The 19,495-nt window shown below is 41.1% G+C and overlaps 1 protein-coding gene across 1 annotated transcript; it reads right to left on the bottom strand.

Moving 5' to 3' along the window:
* Positions 1-1,332: 1,332 nt before the first annotated feature.
* Positions 1,333-15,788, bottom strand: si:ch73-267c23.10 (serine incorporator 1). The gene is made up of 10 exons (XM_034200124.1): positions 15,530-15,788; positions 11,186-11,347; positions 9,158-9,351; positions 7,744-7,823; positions 7,507-7,644; positions 5,884-6,053; positions 4,359-4,449; positions 3,686-3,893; positions 2,437-2,664; positions 1,333-1,715 (listed from the first exon to the last, which is right to left on the bottom strand). Exons 1-10 carry the CDS (start codon positions 15,566-15,568, stop codon positions 1,580-1,582), a joined length of 1,446 nt encoding a protein of 481 aa, XP_034056015.1. The 5' UTR covers positions 15,569-15,788; the 3' UTR covers positions 1,333-1,579.
* Positions 15,789-19,495: the final 3,707 nt, after the last annotated feature.

A 19,495-nucleotide genomic window follows, 5' to 3' on the forward strand; every position in this document is an offset into this window, starting at 1 on the left:
AGGCATTGGAAGGCATAGCAACACACCACTGAGCTGACTGAGTGCACTTCATTATGAATACAGTAATACATTCATCTTTTTAAGCAGTGTAGAAACTATTTGTACTTGATTAACTGTAACTAGTATTTGTTACAGTTACAGCATAAATTCATATTATTAAGAGCATGTGATCAAAATGTGACTCTAGTTTTAGACTCTTTATTGGACCTGAATCCCAATAAAGACAAGGTTACACAACGTTGTCTGAAACCTGAGGCCTGTACTACGAATCTAGTTCAACCTAACCTGGATATGTTTGAGTTAGCCGGTTGGCCTAATCCAAAACAAACGCGCTCTCGCTAAACTGTACTACGCCGCAGGTTATCAAGTGGATCGCTCAAGCCAGCCGTGTCCTATCTAGTTAGGTGCGCGTTCACATGAGAGGGGTGGTATCTGGAGCATTCGACCAATTACAAACATGGAGAAGCGTACTGACAGCGCAGCGTCATACTTCCTGAATGAAAAGTCAACTATAATATTAGACATATGAAGAAGTTAAACTTTAAACATCCATGACTTAAACACTTTATCCAGGATCAAAGCCACAGAGCTGCACCTGCAAGGTGAATACAGCTGGTAACAGAACAAGTGTTTGAATGCGTACATTAACAGGTTTATGATATCACTGCCCCGTCTAAGACACGAGTGGATCTGACTTTCATTACATTTGACTCGAGTGTTTCCTCAACTTAATGTGTTGCTTAAAATAATACTTCTGCATACAGTCTGTGACACTGAGTGTTGCACGGCCAGATACGGCTCAGCTGACTCAGATAAGGAGATATATGATACATTATGAAGTGATATGCCGCGGACTGTAGGCCTACTTAATGTTACTCTGATCCGGTTACTTATGTTGTGGCAGATATTTAAGTAAGCTTTCTTAACGCTAATGTTATAATAGTCAGATTGCTCTGAAGATGGAGGTGATATTCTATTAATGTTCACGTTCACACAGTCGCTGATTTTTTCCGGCCGTCTTTCCTGTGACGGCAGCTTTTCTGTATTTCCTTTCTCCTGTAATATGACTTGATTGCTTTAAACTCCGCACACTGAGCTCTGATTGGTCAGCAGGCAGTGCTTTCACTGAGTTGAGCTCTTAGCCTGCAACCTAACCCGCTCCGGAGCAGGTTAGCCGCTAAGCATAAGTTACCATGGAGATCTAGCCTGCTAAAAAGAGAACCAGCTTCGTAGGACCGGAAAGCCGGAGTTTTCCCTGAATTTAGCCGCTAAGCGAAAATCCTGCTTCGTAGTACACCCCCCAGGGCCCAGTCTGCTCTGATTGGTTAGCTGGCCAGCTCTGTTGTGATTGGTCAACCGCTTACAGATGTCCCGCCCTTAGCCTATCACGCAGAATGTGTTGGAGCACTAGCCAATAGAAGCACGAGTATTAAATAGTGATGTCACTATGATATTATAATAAGGCCCCCTTTAAATAGTGAAACTAATCTCAAGCCCAAAGCATACATTGAAGTGTATTTTGAAAGTAAGATGTAGGCAAAGTGGTCAGACTTTGTGTAAAAAGAGCCGCAGATGCTGCTCAGCTGAAGTCTCTGTTGGTGAGGATCATGGGGGCCACCAGGGTCCACACGTACAGGGCCAAACACACCCAGCTGGAGGTGATCTTCACCCACACTGCTGGCCAGCTGCTGGTCACTGTGTAGTCTGCATCAGGGCTGTCAAGAACACAACAGGCATTAACATCAATCTGCTTATAACGTCTTTCATTTACAACAAACTATTGTTTCAGAAGACAAGGTGAAACTCACTGGAGGGCTTTACATCCAAGTAAGATCATTTTAGATCTAGAGACGCCATAAGCTACAACAGTCAAAGAGGGTGAGCAAATGCACCCTTAATAGTGGTCGTAGGGTAATGCCTCACTGGAAAGAGCAGCAAGAAGGTCAAAGCTGAATTTGGTCTGTATGTTAATATATGTTTAAAACAGATGACTTTGTAACCACTGTGGGACAATCAGCCAGACAAACCATTTGAGGGAAATGCCATCATTTTCAACCATTTTCCTAATTGTGGCCATTCTGACTAATGGGTCACACTCGCCCAGTTACAGCCTCTCATGCTAGTGTTTCAATCTATTCTCTGGGGTAAGCATCTATTTCTCTGGCAAATGAATACAAACATGTTGAAAACCCCAAAAGGCCTCTTAAACAAAAGACTCCTCTAACCGAAAAACATCATAGTATTGCAGAAGCAGGTGAGGTTGCTAAAAGAACGCTGGGTGTAAATCCCACATGTGTGTTACTTTCTAAACATGAGGAACTTTTCATCTGATGTGGAGCGGTGAGGCAAGTCTTTTTCTGATTCATTTTGGAATTTTGTCAAACTGTTCCACGCAGCTGGGGGGGGGGGGGGGGGCAGGCTGTGTGCAGGACTGACCTGTACCAGTTGGTGAGGGTCATCATGATGTACAGGGAGGCCAGGAAGAGCATGAAATGGAAGAAGGAGTAGCTGTACTGCACCAGGTCCCGCTCGTTGTCCTCCACCCTCCGGGGCCCCGGGGCCTCCTCGGAGAGGTCGGAGCTGCTGCCCTCCTCCGCCAGGATGGCCGAGTCTTTGGAAGCCATGGTCAGCTTGTTCACCTGGCTGGTGCTGGACGACCGAATGCTGAGGGCAGAACACAGGAACATGGATACTGTGTGTCGATTTGGAAATGATACATTTATAGAAAGGTTCAATTGGCCCTGAAGAGTAAAACCATACTAAAAACAAACTGAGGAGTAGGGCTGCCCCTATAGTCGAATAATCACTAGTCGACTAATAAAGTCTTAATCGAGCAGTTTTCCATTAGTCGTTTAGTTGGAAAAAAAGCTCCATCCGTGCGCTGCATGTGCTATGACGCGTCAGCCGGAAACCCCCTCAGACTTTGGTCGGGCAGGAAATCCAAAGTGTGGATCTTTCTGAGCGAGTAAAGGACCACAAGGTGACATGCAAACTACCACGGCAAAGAGTCTCCTCCTGCACACCATCAGAGCGCAGCTTCCTGAATGCCGGCTTCATAACAACACAGAGCTTAATTAATTATCCCCAACCGTTTCCTCTGTAGTATTTATTGGGTTGTTATATTCAGATATGAATAATAGAAACTAGAACTAAATGTTCCGTGTGTGTCCTCGCTGCTTGTTCACACACACAATAAGAATCCTTAGCGGAGCTTCTGCTGTTTACACCGCTGCGTCCGTGCCGTGCGCTGTGACTCTCATGCGCTCTCTACATTTAATTCATATTTCAAATGTTCATTATTACAGTTTTATTTTATATTTCATGTGAAGTACAACGTACCATGCTGTTATAATAACGCTCTTTATCAGCCTTTGAAACTTGCATGTGATGTAATGAAACCTCCGGGATGATGAGCTGTGACAAACAGCCACACTAACTAAATCCTCTGAGTTAAACCACTGTGTTCATATTGAAAGCGTCTCAAGACTTTCTGTCCTCTTTGAACATGTGTCACTGTGCAGTTAGATGTGGGCAGGCCGATCAATAATCCATTCAAACCTGTGATTCGGCCCATCACAGCCGCACTTCCCATGATGCTCATGGGAACATTTGTGGACCTTGTGGGAAGTTTGTGAATGAAAATAGTTTGCAAGAGGTGATCTCATTGTTTCTAATCTCAGCCTACCTTGAGTAGAGGATGCAGAGGACAAAGATGGCGAGCCCCACGATGCTCTGGGCGTCCCACCACGGCAGGTAGGGGGACGTAAGGACGGGCTCCTCTGTGTCCGGGCCCAGGATCAGCACCGCCGTCTGGTTCTCCATCTCCAGAGGGGCCAGGGTGGGCACTGCTATCTGCTGGAAGAGGCTCAGCAGGCTGGGGTTACACTCTCGATCTGAGGGGGGGGGGGATTAAACAAGCACGGGGGGTTTAAGTAGAAAGGGGGACAGTTATTGCTTCTTATTTTCAGACGTGTTGTTGCCTCTCATATGCCTTAAAACACGTTCTTTGGAAAAACAGACATGAGACACGAGATCCTTGAAAGTAGCGTGAACATTTGACTTAGACGAAATCAATAGCAATGCTTTGTGTGTGAATACTTTTGCACATTCCATGGAGGAATTAAACATGTTGCTGCAGGCACAACATAAATCATGCTTTTTGAACAAAAGCATATCAAACGAAAGGTATAAGTCAAAGTCTTATGACGTAGAAAGAGGCTATTCCTTTCAAAAGAACACCAGAGACAGAACCACCGTCAGGTTCCTTGGTTGAAGCGAATGGATTCTGATTGTTTCTGCTCATTCCAACTGAATCAATGTTTACAGCAGTAATTCACGCATGCAGCAGACATCCTCACCAGGTTCATTGGTCATGGCGGACCAGGTGAGATACATGGTGTACAGGGTGATGATGGAGGACTGCAGGAGACCTGAACGTGTCTGCGACTCCTGAGGATACACACAGATCAAATAGGCAGACAATGAAACATAAATAACATGAAATACTCCATGATAACTGCGTCTAACAAGTGACATGTAATGTCAAAATCATTCTCTCCCAAATATAGTCACTTTTAAGGATTCATGGAAAGGACTCATCTTTAGAGTAAGAAACATACTGCTTGCCCTGTGCAGGATACAATGAATTAGCCTGAACTGAAATCAGTTACATTGATATACAGTAGACAGGGGTGTCTTCTGTTCCTTTTTTATACAACCAACAATCTGTCTGTGGTTTTGCTGATACTGAGGAGTAACTTGTTCTTAGAGCAACACTGCAAAGATTATGGCGGTTTTGTCTGCAAATATGTAGTTCAAAACCCAAAGGGCTTTTTAATCTGTTCAACAACTGTCACCGAACCCCACAGTGAACATTGAGCCCAGCTGGAGTTTCAGTTTCACACGTTCAAATGCAGACACCAAAACACACACAGCTGCGAGGTTAACAGTCACAACAGTGATATCTTTTGGTGGGATATTTGTAAGTTGATGGAAATGGTGAGAATACACAGATGGTGGAGGAACACTCTTGGTGAAAAGTATCAGACCCTAGTCATTTTCAAAATATAATGCCTGTATTTAATATACAGTCTGCTATATCTGCAGCTTCCCCTATCGTGGTTTTGTCTTCATTTGTACGCAATAGCCACTGAGCAGCAGGTACCCAGTGATGTTCCTCTTACAAAACTGTCTCTATGATTTCTCTTTTTCACTGACTATCATTAACGTCTGTATTGACCCAATTTAGTTTGTTAAGAAATCATAGTTTTTTAAACCAACATTTTCTTTAACAGCAAATTGATGAGGGGAGCTGAACTTTTATTTTGATTTACATTGATAGTATGATGACTGTATCACTATTATTAGCCTGTACTGCTAATAACCCTAAAATAACCCTAACCCTTACTATATGTACGCAACACAAATAATCACGTAATGGGCCAAGTTAACATTTCTTAAAATACATCAATATGAACATGAGCATTCCTTTGCTAGAACAGTGATAATAAAACAATGCTCTCCTGGGAAGATTTTTTTTTAAATCTTGAAGTTAAATGCATCAATCTGGTGCACTTTGAGAGCAATATGGAGAGATCTATGGATACCTCTCTCAACACCCAGATGAAACAGAACTGTACACAGATTTACTTTTTCTTTATGGATATTTTACAAATCACTCCCTTTTAAACTGTATTCTTTTTTTACTGTCATAGTATTTCATACCTGTTTTTCATTTATTCTCTTATTTTTTTATAACTATAATGATCATATAAACGTGTGCCTCGGAAATAATTGTTTACATTAATCGTGACCAAAATGTTTGAGACCCGGCCACTAGCTCGCTAGCACCAGAAGCTAACAACACGCCCCCCACTGCTGTACCTGAACTTTAGGCAGCACAGAGAGGAAGGAGGCCACCAGGCAGAACAACATGTTGAAGCTGATGAAGAACTTGTTGATGGAGCATCCATCAGGCTTTGTGTAGAAGATGAAGAACAGCACCACAGCAGTAAAGGACATGATGTAGTTGATGAGAGTGACCACCAGCAACGCTAAAAACACAAGGTAGAAAAGGTTCATATTTGATAGCAGGCCACTGCTAAGGATTAAGGAATATTTGCAGTCATATCAACCAGCAAAAAGAAGTCCGGTCAATTTAACGTCAGCTAAAAAATACAAATTAGCTTTCCTCCAACAGAAAACACCATGGAATACCTTTTGAACATTTATTTTAATTGTGCATAGCACAAATGAATAGAAAATAAAAGAGAATAAGATCAAGAAAAACAGTGTAAGACAAGAAAAGAGGTTGAAGAGAGACAGGAAGTAAACACTAAAGGGAACAGCAGAAGAAGAGAGACGAGGGCTGCAGTCCGATAATCCAAAAATCAGCTCCTAACGTCTAACCCTATTGTCTCTTCCTTGACCTCTGAGTGAAACGTCACGGGGTTAAGGGATAGTGGATAGGAGAATTCAAAAGGACTTAGGAGAAGAGACTGTGGTACTTTAGAGAATCGACTGCACTTTCACTATCCGACGTGTTTATGATGCGCCAGCGGACGTCATGAATGTGCGTCTGCTGCTGTGGGGAAACTATGGAAACTACAGTTTTCTATACAGCGGACTACAACATGGATGTTCAATAAGAACGAGGGACTACTGTGAACTCATCTAGAGACTCTGCACCGTGCTCTGATGCTGTTGCTTTATGCTTTATGAACGTGGACAACAGAGAAACATATTCTTCAGGACCAAAGTTGGAATTGAAATAAAAAAGGAAAGTGAAACTTATGCTCGTCACCCTCTCCCTCCGGTCCACATTAATACAAATGATCCCAATACGTATAATTGTATGAACTATGAAAAGATCTTAAAATCAATACAAATGTATTTATTATAAACGTTAGTCCTTAACATCTATCACTGTGTATATCACCATTCAAACATCTTTTAAAAGTTGAACAAACCCCACACAGCTCAGTAAAGACTGTGAAATGTTGACTTTATTTGATCATTTCAGTAAAAACTAACGTTCATATTTCTCTTTTTGATTATAATACTGATGAACGTTCAAAACAAAGCACTTTTGCAAGTTACGGTATAAGTTGTAAAATGCTTAATAAGTACCGTAATGATACGCATTTCTCGGTCGTAATCGGTTGTTTCCGTGAACGGCTGAATGTTGTGTCACGGTAAATGTTGCGACAGACTTGGACAGTCACAGAAGAAAATGCAGTAGAACAGACTATTTCTTTCTTAGCGAAAGTAATATAATCTTTTTGAAATCAATGAAATCCTGCTTAAATCAATATATTGTGTCAAATATTGATCAGTAAGTTGTCATGTAATGAGCGGGTTCACACATTATCCCATACTTAGTCTGCATGTTATTACTTACAAATGTATCTTATTGTTGAATTCCAAAGTATTAACAAAACACACGCTCAAACATACTTGGAAGTAGTATGCAGTGTATCATTTTGTACACACTGTTGAGTCACTGACCTGCGCACCAGCACCTGGAACTGCCGGTCTCCATCTTCTCCACCCAGGACTCGTTCCATGAGTGGGCGAAGTCCACCAGCAGCACCAGCTGGATCAGGATGAAGCAGAAAGCCCCCCCAGAGCCCACCACAAACCACGCTGCAACCACAGACACACAGCTCATTCAGTAACTCACTTGGTATTACAACAACTCTGTATATTGGAAGTCATACTAAATGTAGAATAGGAAGTTCTTACTGTAGGTGAAAGGCCCATCTGGAATATAAAAGGCACCAACTGTAACTGCCACCAGGGCAGCAAACTTAAAGAACCAGAATCTGAGAAAAACAACAGCTGATCATAGAGTAGGATGTACATAAACATACATTTAGAGTTTGAAAGCATTTCTAAACAGTGATCCTTAAGGTCAAAGCTAATTCCCCAGCGTTTCTTCTGATCAAAAAACACTAACACACTGCAAGGTTTAATGTGGGTCAAACAATCAGATCTGCTCAGATGTCATAACTGTCCACATGACTAAAGCAGGGCTTCTCCAACCCCGGACCGAACAGCAAATCAATCCGGACCGAACCCTGTGTCCCATTATAAAAAATAAAAACTATTCAAAATAAAAAAATAAAAACTTTCTGATTCTGATGTAAATGAATGTATATCTTCTTGTGTCTGACGCGTTGTGAGAATGAACGTGCATATATATTTACTTGTGTGCGCGAGCGTGACACGCATTCACTGGCATTGATCCGGACCAGAGATATTACATAACAAAGTGGACCTTTAACATAAAAGTGTGAGTACCCCTGCCATTCAGGGACAAGAACAGGCGACATCCACAAGAAAGACCTTGCAGCCTTATGACCAGCTGCAACGTGTGTGTGTGTGTGTGTGTGTGTGTGTGTGTGTGTGTGTGTGTGTGTGAACATGGAAACTTCTGGAGACACGCCTCTGTCTCTCTTTATCTCTCTGTCTATCTATTCCTATCTTGTTGTGATACAAATATTCAATTGGCCTTTTGAGACGCCTAGAATAAGGCAATCCTTTGAAGAATCTATGTAAAAATAGCGATAAACACAATTCATTAAAAAAAATAAAATAATTAAGGACGTTTTAAATAAGCATCGCACAGTTTCAAGGTATTGAAATGAAGTTCTTAATAAGGTGGGACATGGGAAAACAAACAAAAATGAAGTGCAGATAATTAAATAAGAACTTGGCAGTGTTGTTTGTTTGTGTTTGCGAAAAAAGCTCAAGGAAATACCTGGAAGCTTTTTGGGTTAGGGTTATCTTTTTCATATATGCCCACATTATCCTTTCTGTTCTAGGAATTGTCTGTGTTGCAATGTTGTTACATGGTTTATCTTTGTACACACGAAGCAATAGAGGTTTTCAAAGGTGTGAGTGGGACATGTTGTAAAACTGATATCCTCTGACCTATAGTTACAGTGCAGAGAGAGAAAGTCCTTTATGTTTTAATCAACAGCAAAGAACAGCTCTGTAGATGCCTTTGATATCAGCCTGCTCTGTTTCTGCTCTTACCACACGTGTAACACCTGCAGTGAGAATCTTTTTAAACCGTGCTCAGGTACATGAAGGGGAGTCTGAAACAGTGTTTGTGATAGAGTGCATGAGCTGCTGCTGTTACTGCAGGGCTTACCCGTTGTGGATGGCAGCACGGGGGTCTCTGCTGTTCTTGATGTTAATCATCAGGATGGAAAACCCCAGGAACCACATGCTCATGCCGAAGCAGATGCGGTACACTGCCTTGTAGCCCACGAACATCTCACAGTTGACATCGGCCTGCATGCCAGGGATAGAGGAGCCGGCCCCGTCTTCACAGAAGCCAGGGATCTACAGCACACACAGGAAGGGTTCAAAAGAGCAGGAGCTGAAGTCCAGTTCATGTTCGGAAGCACCGGGCCAGTTACCGAGTAACCCTAACCCTAATTATAAAACGGACAAGTCAAATCAAGCAATCTGATTGGTTCTTAGCCGTGATATACTGAGCGTATACCACGGGTAGAATTGTAAGTTACTTTTCGCAACAAGTCAGTATCCCTCCGCGTCTGAGAAAAACAGTACACCGTTGGGCTGAAAAGCAAACTGCCTGCAGTTTGCTTTTCAAACTGGAACAAGAAAGCAGCGGAGAAGTAACGGGGCAGAAACCCTCCTTTTTACGCAGCGGTCCAGACATAGATATCAAATGGCAAAACATAGGCCTATTCAGTGTGCAGTTCCTTTGGCATTAGGGCAGGGATATCTAGATACTTTCCAAGGTTTGACATAATGAATTGAGCTACTTTTAAAGCAAGCAACAATGTTTTCAAATCTGTAATCAAAGAGGTCCGCAAAAACACTATCGACCAATCAGATTGCTTGATTTGACTTGTCAGTTTTATAAATATATTTACATTTCTTCCGTTACGAAACAAACTTACAAAGCATAAGATGGAAACATTTAAGATTAACTTCGACCTCCGGGGGGGTCTTACTATGGAGGAGTGGATTGAGCAGTGCCATTCTCCAGAAGAAAAAAGCACCTAAACGACGACATGCAGAGCTAGGCCTACGTGAAGAAATTATGACCGTTGGCCACAGGTGCGAAAGCTCTCTCCAGAGCTACTGGAAGACAAATCTCGGGGACCGGAGAAAGTGGAGCAATATTCTCACCACGCCAAGCAACAGCCTAGAACAACCTCAACCTATACAAGTAACCTCGTAAGCCATGCTACTGATGCTGGACAGGTTTTCAGTGGCTGCACAATAAACGGCAACATACACATGAATGTAAATAAAGAGCCAAATAATGGATCAACGCTCTCTGTCTAATATGTTCGCTAGCTGTTAGTGTTGTTGCATAGCAACCACCTCGCACTATGTTTCGTGCAGAAGGCAACGGAGGGACTATTTTATTTTGAACATCATTATTTACTAATAAAAACTATTTAAATTAGAGTGTGTATTTTTCTTTCATATTGCCACACTTAGTAACCGCTTTATAAAAGCAATAGCTCACTTCAGGCCGTGATATATGCTCATTATATCACAGCTAAGGGGGTTGTCGACCCTCCGCTTCGCGTCGGGCTGAACCACGCCCCTTAGCTGTGATATAATGAGCATATACCACGGCCTGTCGTGAGCTATTGCTTAAGTATACGATTGAAAAGAACGTCTGTGCCTTGTGATCTTGTTCAGTGACACTTTTAGTAGCCAACACATCGGTTTTTGTTACGTTTAAACCGTAGGACTTTTAAGAGTTATTATTATTGATAGAGTTTTGGCGCGATTTAGACACGGTCTGCACAATGTTGTTGGTGAAAATAACTGCCAGACAACAAATCAGAGGCTTCACTGTCCATTCTTACTCATCTGCCACATCATCTATCTACAACAGAGAGTCAGCTCTTAAGTAATAACAAGTAGGCAGCTCCAGCTGAATTCAACCTTTGTATCCAGCGTCATGAGATGATTAAACATCTGTGTAATGTCAGTGAACTTCATCACACAAAGATAATCATCACACGTTATGATTGTAATGGAAACCTCTGGAACAAGGACTCGGAACAGAATGAGAACACAGGAGAGCTGGAACTGTTCTGTTTGACACAGCAATAGAGCATTACCGTGAATAAACATGTGTGTTATATATCTATACATTGACTGTATCTCCACAGTTCACTCATACCCTTTTAAGCTGCTGATCGACCCCCGGGGACAGCATGATGCAGGCCACGATGGTCCCCAGCAGCAGGATGAAGGCGTAGATGATCCGGGTCACCGTGGAGTTCCTGGTGCTGGGACAGCAGCTGCACAGCAGACAGGTGGCGCTGCTACACAGGCACGGCAGCTGGGGACACACAATCACTTCATCATCTGCATGTTAAAGCAGGAGCACCAAACACAGGAGACACATTTAGGTGAAAACAAATCTGCAGAAACATATAAATGCAGATGCTTTCACTCCCTTTTTACTCCAAGCGCTTTCATTGCTCACACCTCAGTCAATCAGTCAATCAATGTTTATTTATATAGCCCAATATCACAAATGTTACATTTGTCTCAGTGGTCTTCACAGTGTGTACAGAATATCAGTATGACAATACGACACCCTCTGTCCTTAGACCCTCTGTCCTTAGACCCTCACATCGTACAAGGAAAAACTTCAGAAGAAAACCCACAGTTTAAAAGGGAACATGGGAGAAACCTCAGGGAGAGCAACAGAGGAGGGATCCCTCTCCCAGGACGGACAGACGTGCAATAGATGCCGTGTGTAAATTGAAAAGATAATACATTTGCAACATAGGTAGTCCAAATGTTTGGAAATGCATGTGTGTATAATAGGAAGATGAATCCACGAGGATGTCAACAATCCTGTGGGAGCCATCAGGGAAGTAATATGATGAGAGTCAGGCAGGACCGCAGAGACAGGTTCAGCCACGACTCAGGATCCAGGACTCAGGATCCAGGACTCAGGATCCAGGACTCAGGATACAGGATCCAGGACTCAGGATCCAGGACTCTGGATCGGACACATGACTAAGGATCCAGGACACAGGACTGCAGTGATAGGTTCAGCCAGGACTCGAAGTCCAGGACTCAAATCCAGGACTCAGAGAGCAGGGACTTTCGTGGGAGAAAAAGGTTCCTATGTCTGATTGGCTGGGCGGATTGCAAACCACGCCCCGTAAAACTCCCAAAAAGTTTTGTGAAGCCGCCATTTTATTATCCTCGCATTAGCATTATTAGCATTAGCCCAGCGCACAAACGCAGAGAGACTAACTTATGACAACACAAAATAAAACATGGGAGCGGTGGAGATGAGGAGGTGTCGGCGTTCTGGCGATTTACTCGGAAGGCTTCAGTAGAAGCTGCTGGGAGTCCCAGCAGCTTCTACTGAAGCCAGTCCCCAACTCCAGGGACTTCCGGTGGCAGTATACGCCGTGAAGTTGTTTGCGGCCTCCCAGTAAACCCAAAGCAGAAGAAAAATGTGGCTTCATTTGCCTAATCCTTCCCCAGGAACTTATTCCGGTGTGAACGCGATCTGTACGATCTGTACTAGTTCATGAGAATTAAAGAGTTCTCATGAACTAAGTTCTCATGAACCTTTGTGGGAAAAGTACTGCGGTGTGAATGCGCCTATTGCTATTAATACAATGTAGCGTTTTCTAGTTGTGAAACACAGTTTTGTGGCGTCCATTCTTGGCAATGTAAAATATTTTACAAAAAAAAACTGTTCTCCTGGGAAAAAATGTGAGTAGATTCAGAGCATGACAAACGTTCCCATGTATTTCTCTTTATTAGCAGGAAGCTGAGGATAATGGATATGTCCTGCTTGTTAGGATGGTACATGGGACTCAACATGAGACACTGCTGAACTATCATGTGAAGGTCATCTGCACGGCAGTCCCCTCTGAAGACCCTGGACTAACGGCTTCAATTATCTGCTATTTAGCCTTTTCCCTTTTCAACCATTGAACATGTTCTACCAACAGGACATGTTTAGTTTGCAGAGCTTCTTTAATCTTGGATTACAACGTAGTTTTAGCAGAATATTAAGAATCCCACAGGGCGCAGAAAAGAGAATCTGTATTTGGAAGAAGAACGGTTAAGACTTCCATGCATGTCCACTGAAGTGAGCATCAGTATTTATGTTCTTGATTGTTTTACTGCCATTAAATACTGAAACATTGAAATATTAATTCTACATTTTTAATTGCACTTTAAGATGACAGTAACATGCTATACAAATATGTAACCGTTATAGTTAATAACTAAGACAACAGATTTGTTGCGGATCAATCAGTGTTTTCTATGGTCATGTGGATCACAATAATACAACAAAATAAGAACAAAGCTGTGTATGTATGTTCTAGTACAACAACGTTGTATACAGTATTCATATTAATATCCAGAAATGTGTGTTTGGAGGAAAAATATCTACGCACAGGGCAGTTGAGAAAATAAGCTAATGTTTGATTAACTGTAATAAAGAAAGGAATATCATTTTAAGAAATCTAACTTTTTACAGAAAATAAACTCAGTGTCCATGGCAACGCTCTGCAAGTGTATCTGTGCGTTCAATCAGTCACATTACAGTAAACCTGCTTTATTATCTCATCCCACAGATGGTTCCTAATTTCAAACAAATCAAGTAAAGAGTCCAAAACCAACAGTGTCAGTTTATCATGCAGTACTGGTTCTACTGAAGATGTTAATCTTTAAAAAGTCCACCATAATAATGTTTCATTTTCAAAAAATAAATAATTTGTTGTTGTTGTATTTATTATTTAACATTACTCGAACACGAATAATTAGTGCATGTTTGGGCCTATTTTTAGAAACCTTTTTTGTGGGATTAATTTAAAGTAAACGACAGTGGCACCTTTGAACAACAACGAGACGACTCTAAGTGCTATAACTTGTTGTAAAGCTGTTTACACCAGAGTGATTGTACTCTCTATATCAATGAAATGGTGATTAATACAATGTTATGCCAAACTTTCGTGGCCCAAAGTGACCCAGGTGGGTAAAAAATCCTTCTTATCCTGGAAATGGTCCTTGAGCTATAGAGAACTGTGAGTTGTAAACCAGATGGGTTTGAGAGTTAGACTTTTTACAGAGGATTAATAATTTCATATTCTCCATATTTTGTCCTAAACTTAAAGAAAGGCTCGGTTCATTGGCATGGACAAACATCCTGTGTATTAATGTACAACAAAGGCTTATCCACAGAGCTTTACATGTGTCTCTCTCCTACACCAACAGCAGAGCGGTGTGTAGAGATAAGGAGGCCGGAAGATAGTCAACAACTTAATACGCCTGCTAGACAAAGTCAGCTTAGCTCCAGACAGTAGGCCATGATAACATGCCACATAACACAGGTGTGTTTATCAGAGTACTACCCTCTGAAACATGGTGTCTAGTTTTCTTGAGATAGTCCTCTAATTAAAAGGAAATGTTTCTATTTGTTCATCAAGTAAAAATCCTAAATATTTGCTGACCAGTTTTTTTTAATCACCATTAGTCCAATATATAGCATTTAATCTCCCCCCAACAAACACAGTTAAAAGATAACTGAGGTTATTATGAGTGATTATGAGTGAGTTATTATGAGTGATGAGTGCTGTGTGGCACTTTAAGCCTTTCATCCATACAGCAGACGAGCGTCTCGTATTGTTCCTAACCATAATCACTCATTTCAATGCTCTCTTCCCGCCTTATGCATGCTGTCATCGTCTGCACTCATAATATGGCGCTCGTGTTGGTGGTACAAGCAACAAAGCAGAGTTAATCCAATTAAGCACGTGAGAGCAGATGACCGGGTTCCGCCTAACCCTGCGCTCTCTTACTGTCCCTGTGTTAGGAAACATGATTTTAGACTCTTCTGAACAACATTTAGCATCTTATCTTAGCTACAGGCTGCACTATGTGCATGTTCTTGTGACTGTGAGTCACCAAGAATAGCCTTTCGATTCGCTTTATGCATTGATGTGCTTGATGCCTTCATATTCCTATCGTGCCATATCTGTAAACATAATTGTCTGTCTCTTAATGTCAAATTACATTTCAGGCTATACAATTATAAGGTTCTAACGCACCATTTAAAAATGCCAATGAATCAGTTGAATGTGTTTTATAATATCTGCCTAAATGTGAGGCAAAGAAAGGCAGTTAACACGCTAGGTTATTTGAATGGAGTTCGGACTCCGTCCCCACCCCAGCAACAAGCTGTCGGACAGGTGGGAACGGAATGAAACGATTCAATAACATATCATATTTAGCAGGAGAAAGTAGTGCTTTGCGGAGAAGCCATCAATAAACCCCAGCCGAGAGCCCAAGTAATCATTTGTCTGGTATCTTAGCCCATAGACCACGAGAGGAGGACAGAGTACTGTACTATGGAGCGATATTGGCTACCTGTTGCTTGCTCTTCATGACATCACCATACCATACGTTCCTCCTCAATGTGAAACAGTGTGGTTGTAAATAACAATCTTGTAAAGTTTATAATAGCAATGTCATAACTTACGCAGCTTGCCAGGGAGAAGGCTCCCAGAACAGCTCCCATGTCTGAACACTTTCAGTACCGTTACAGGAGCGGACAGTCCGTAGATCCCACGCTGTCCTCCCGTTACTCCTCCTCTGTCCCTCCAGGGTGGATATTAAACACAAAGCAGCTAAACCCACTGTGAGGCAGCCCAGGACACAACATGGACAATTAAAACACCTCAATGTGTCAATCCTCAGTCGCGCTCGGTGTGCCTGGCTGCTTGTGACACGTACAGTTATGATTTATTTCCGCTCCGTGAGTCTTTCAAAGCGTCATGTCGGGTTACGTCATCGCGACGTTGACCTGTTGTGAGCCGTGCACCATGATGTGCACCATGATGTGCACCACACGCAGTGGTGGAAGAAGTTGAACAATACTTTACAAGTTAAACTCATGCATTCAAAATGTAACTTAGTTCAAAGTACAACATTATCAGCATTAAATACTTGCATGTAGAGATAATTTAAAGTATCCTACTTTATATTCTGCTGCTTGATATCATAACCTAAAACAATAAGGTAATGTTTATGTTACAATTGATTTATATTTTGTATTAGTTTATAATCTAAAACATACAAAGTTACTAACTAACTGCTCTCAAATAAATGTAAAAAATACAAAATGTGATTCTATAATGTAGTTGCGTAGAAGTTAAAACTAGAATAGTCAAAATACTCCGTACTATAGTACGGAGTATTTGACAATGACAGTGTTGTGCTTTTATTACATTACATTACATGTCATTTGTTAGACACTTTTATCCAATGTGATTTACATACATTCAGTACTGTGTCCAATCCCCACAGGAGCAATTTGGGGTGAAGTGTCTCAGGGACACAACGACATGCTGACTGCAGTGGGACTCGAAGTTGCTATCCCCAGATTCGAAGTCCAGCACACATACCCACTGAGCCACAGCCAGCCCATTTTATTTCATGAACCTTTTACATTAAAAACAAGGGGGGAGGCCCTTTTTCCAGTTTAGAGCAATAGCCCCTCCAAATGTCTGTGCACGTCCCTGGCCCGTACCGAATAATTTAGGTACGGGTACGTATACCGTTACACCCCTAACATACACACATAATGTTCGTATTTAGTCTCCTGGGCCCAGGAGTTCAACACTTTTAATCTCAATCAGATCCGATCAGATTTTGAAATCCCATTTTTTGTGATCCAGGATCAGACAAATCCGCCACATTTTGTCCCTGGAGTTCAAAGCAATTCAGGATAGGATCAGCCTGATCCAGATTACGACTTTTCAAGATGACTAGATCCTGAATATCAGTGCTTTAATCCTACCGATCGCCATCTAGTGGACATGACAAATAATACAAGGAAGACAATCTATAATGTCTAATTATATTTTTTTATTTGAAAGGTGATGACAGATGATGGACTTTTTTTTTGTTGAAGATATTTTTACTTTAATCTAAATTACATTTGTGATTGACAATCTTTGCAATGATACTTTTATGAGCATAAACATTTATGTCATCAACATTTGGTTGAAAACAAAATAGGCCACCACAAACGTGAGCAAAAATGGAAAAAATACAATGTATTTCCCATGAAGGCTAAAAATGGTGTATTATTTCAGTTAACAAACTTTGCCATCTTATTTAAATTGAAAGATATTTTAAAATAAATGGTACAGTACATTTCGCTCTGGTAATCCACTGGAAACCCACCCCTCTGGTGGGATCAGGATAATCCAGTTTTTTGGGATCAAATTGATCCCAATCCTGTGTTGTCGGTTTGAACTACCCGTTTTGAAGATCTGATCCAGATTAAAGCTTGGATTGGATTTCCTGATCTGATCAGATATCAAAGTGATCCTAATCCTGTTTTTTGGTTTTGAACTCCCCAAAATCCAAATCTGATCGGATCAGATAGGGATTAAAAGTTTTGAACTCTTGGGCCCTGATTTTAAATGGGAATTAAATCATTTGAGCAGCCTGTCCTACACAAAATGACCAAATGGGTCGATTGTTTAAGCACCTTAGATTACGACCCATAGCCACGTTTTAAAGTGTAGCACCTCTAGTGGTCGTGTAAGAAACAACATGCTCCCGTTTATTCACAAATAACCCTCTCTGGAAAATCCTAAATTGTGGAATAGTTTGGCCATTAAAATGCTTTTTAATTAGATTTCTGGCGAGAAGTGTATATTGTACTTTTATAATCTACGTCCAGTGGATGTGTAGGATATATAGTTTGATAGATATACGAAGATGATTTGAGGTGTCCCCAGAATAATGTGTATATGCGGCAGTTTCCATGTGAAGTTAGCGTGGGTGAAAACAGTTTTTCCGGTCTCGAAGTTTTCATAATAAAACCGGATATATTCCCCTCACTGTGAAATGATTACACAGTGATATCTGCATTACTCATCCACTAAAAAACATCAGTTTACCCTTGTTAATAATTACACAATATTGATTGGTTTAAATTGTGTACAATGCTTTTGTGTTTTTAACCTTCGATTCAGAGAAACAAATAGTTTGTTAGGAGTTTAGACACTACAGTTTCCGAAGACACTACACTACCCAGAATCCCCAGCTATCGTCTGGGACTACAACATCCGCCTTGCTTTACAAACCCCGTGATTAGTCATCAAGCCCTGTGATTGGATGTTGGAGTGGCAGTGCGACAAGGTTACGCTGAGCGTCAACAGCTCTTTGAAATGGAATGGAACCACGGCAGACTTTCCAAAACAGGAATTGGACGGGTCCAGCCCCCCAACCCCCCCCCCCCCCCCCCCCAGAACTACACATGCTGGCTATTGTGTGTTTCGCAACATGTTCTATGGCACGTCTCTTTATAAGACGTTTTCGTATTTCCCACAATTAGAAGTTGCCAGTATTAAACTGTGTACACCCTGGAGAATTAGGAAATACGAAACACAGTGATGTTATCAAATTTAAAACATATAATTAATACATGGGTGAATTAATATACCCACATAACACCTAAGGTCAGAAGAGCTTTATTTAACAGCTGGTCTTATGTCTGTGACCCCTCCTGTTATTCATTGATAAGCCTGAAACATGCACTTGTCTAGGTTCAGAGGCACATTTTGCAAATATGGCAGTCACCATCGATCATCTTAAAATAAGATAAGATAAGATATACTTTATTGATCCAAAGTTGGGAAATGTTTTTGTTACAGCAGCATACTGCTTTGTTCTACTCCACTACAATTCAGAGGTTAACCTGGTATTTTTACTCCACTACATTTATTTGAGTTACTTTACAGATTCTGATTAATGATGTGAAATATAAACAACCCTTAAATCAGACTTGAGTTACACCTGAGTCAAATTCAGGGAAGGTGATTGTCAAGTGCCAAAATAAACTATGCAATATATTGGACGTTAAGTACTTTGTCAGACTTCATATTTATCTGTGGATAACCCCAACGTTTTTTTTCTTATTCAAAAGAAGACCTTAACTTAAAGTAATCTTTAATGTTTAAATAAAGCCTTATTAGTTTGTCTGTTTTGCACATCCTCCTGTTAATATCTTTGGACGTCCTGCACTAAACTGTTTTATTGTAGAGATCACTACAGTATCTTCTTGATATTTTCAATTTTGTATGTAGGCTACTCTTAATATTTAAATGTTTTCATCAAATAAAACGTATTCAACAACAAATTTCAATAACGTGCTTTAACCACTAGGCGGTGCGGGTTAAAAAAACAGTGGTGTAGTTAATAAAACATAATAATATCAAACATAATATGACTATTAACTTTATTGTGAAACTAAAACAGAACGGTAAAGGAAAATACAGTTTCAGTCTCTCGATGTGAAGCTTATGCATTGTACCATGAACCTATATAGACCTGTAACAGTCAACTGCATGAGGAGTTGGAAAGGTAGTAAATAATATCTTTAAAAACTACAAAAAAGTCCCTTTCTATCAGCTGTGCACCGTTATGGTGT

Source organism: Gymnodraco acuticeps, unplaced genomic scaffold (genome assembly GCF_902827175.1).
Source record: "Gymnodraco acuticeps unplaced genomic scaffold, fGymAcu1.1, whole genome shotgun sequence".
Classification (NCBI taxonomy): Eukaryota; Metazoa; Chordata; class Actinopteri; order Perciformes; family Bathydraconidae; genus Gymnodraco; species Gymnodraco acuticeps.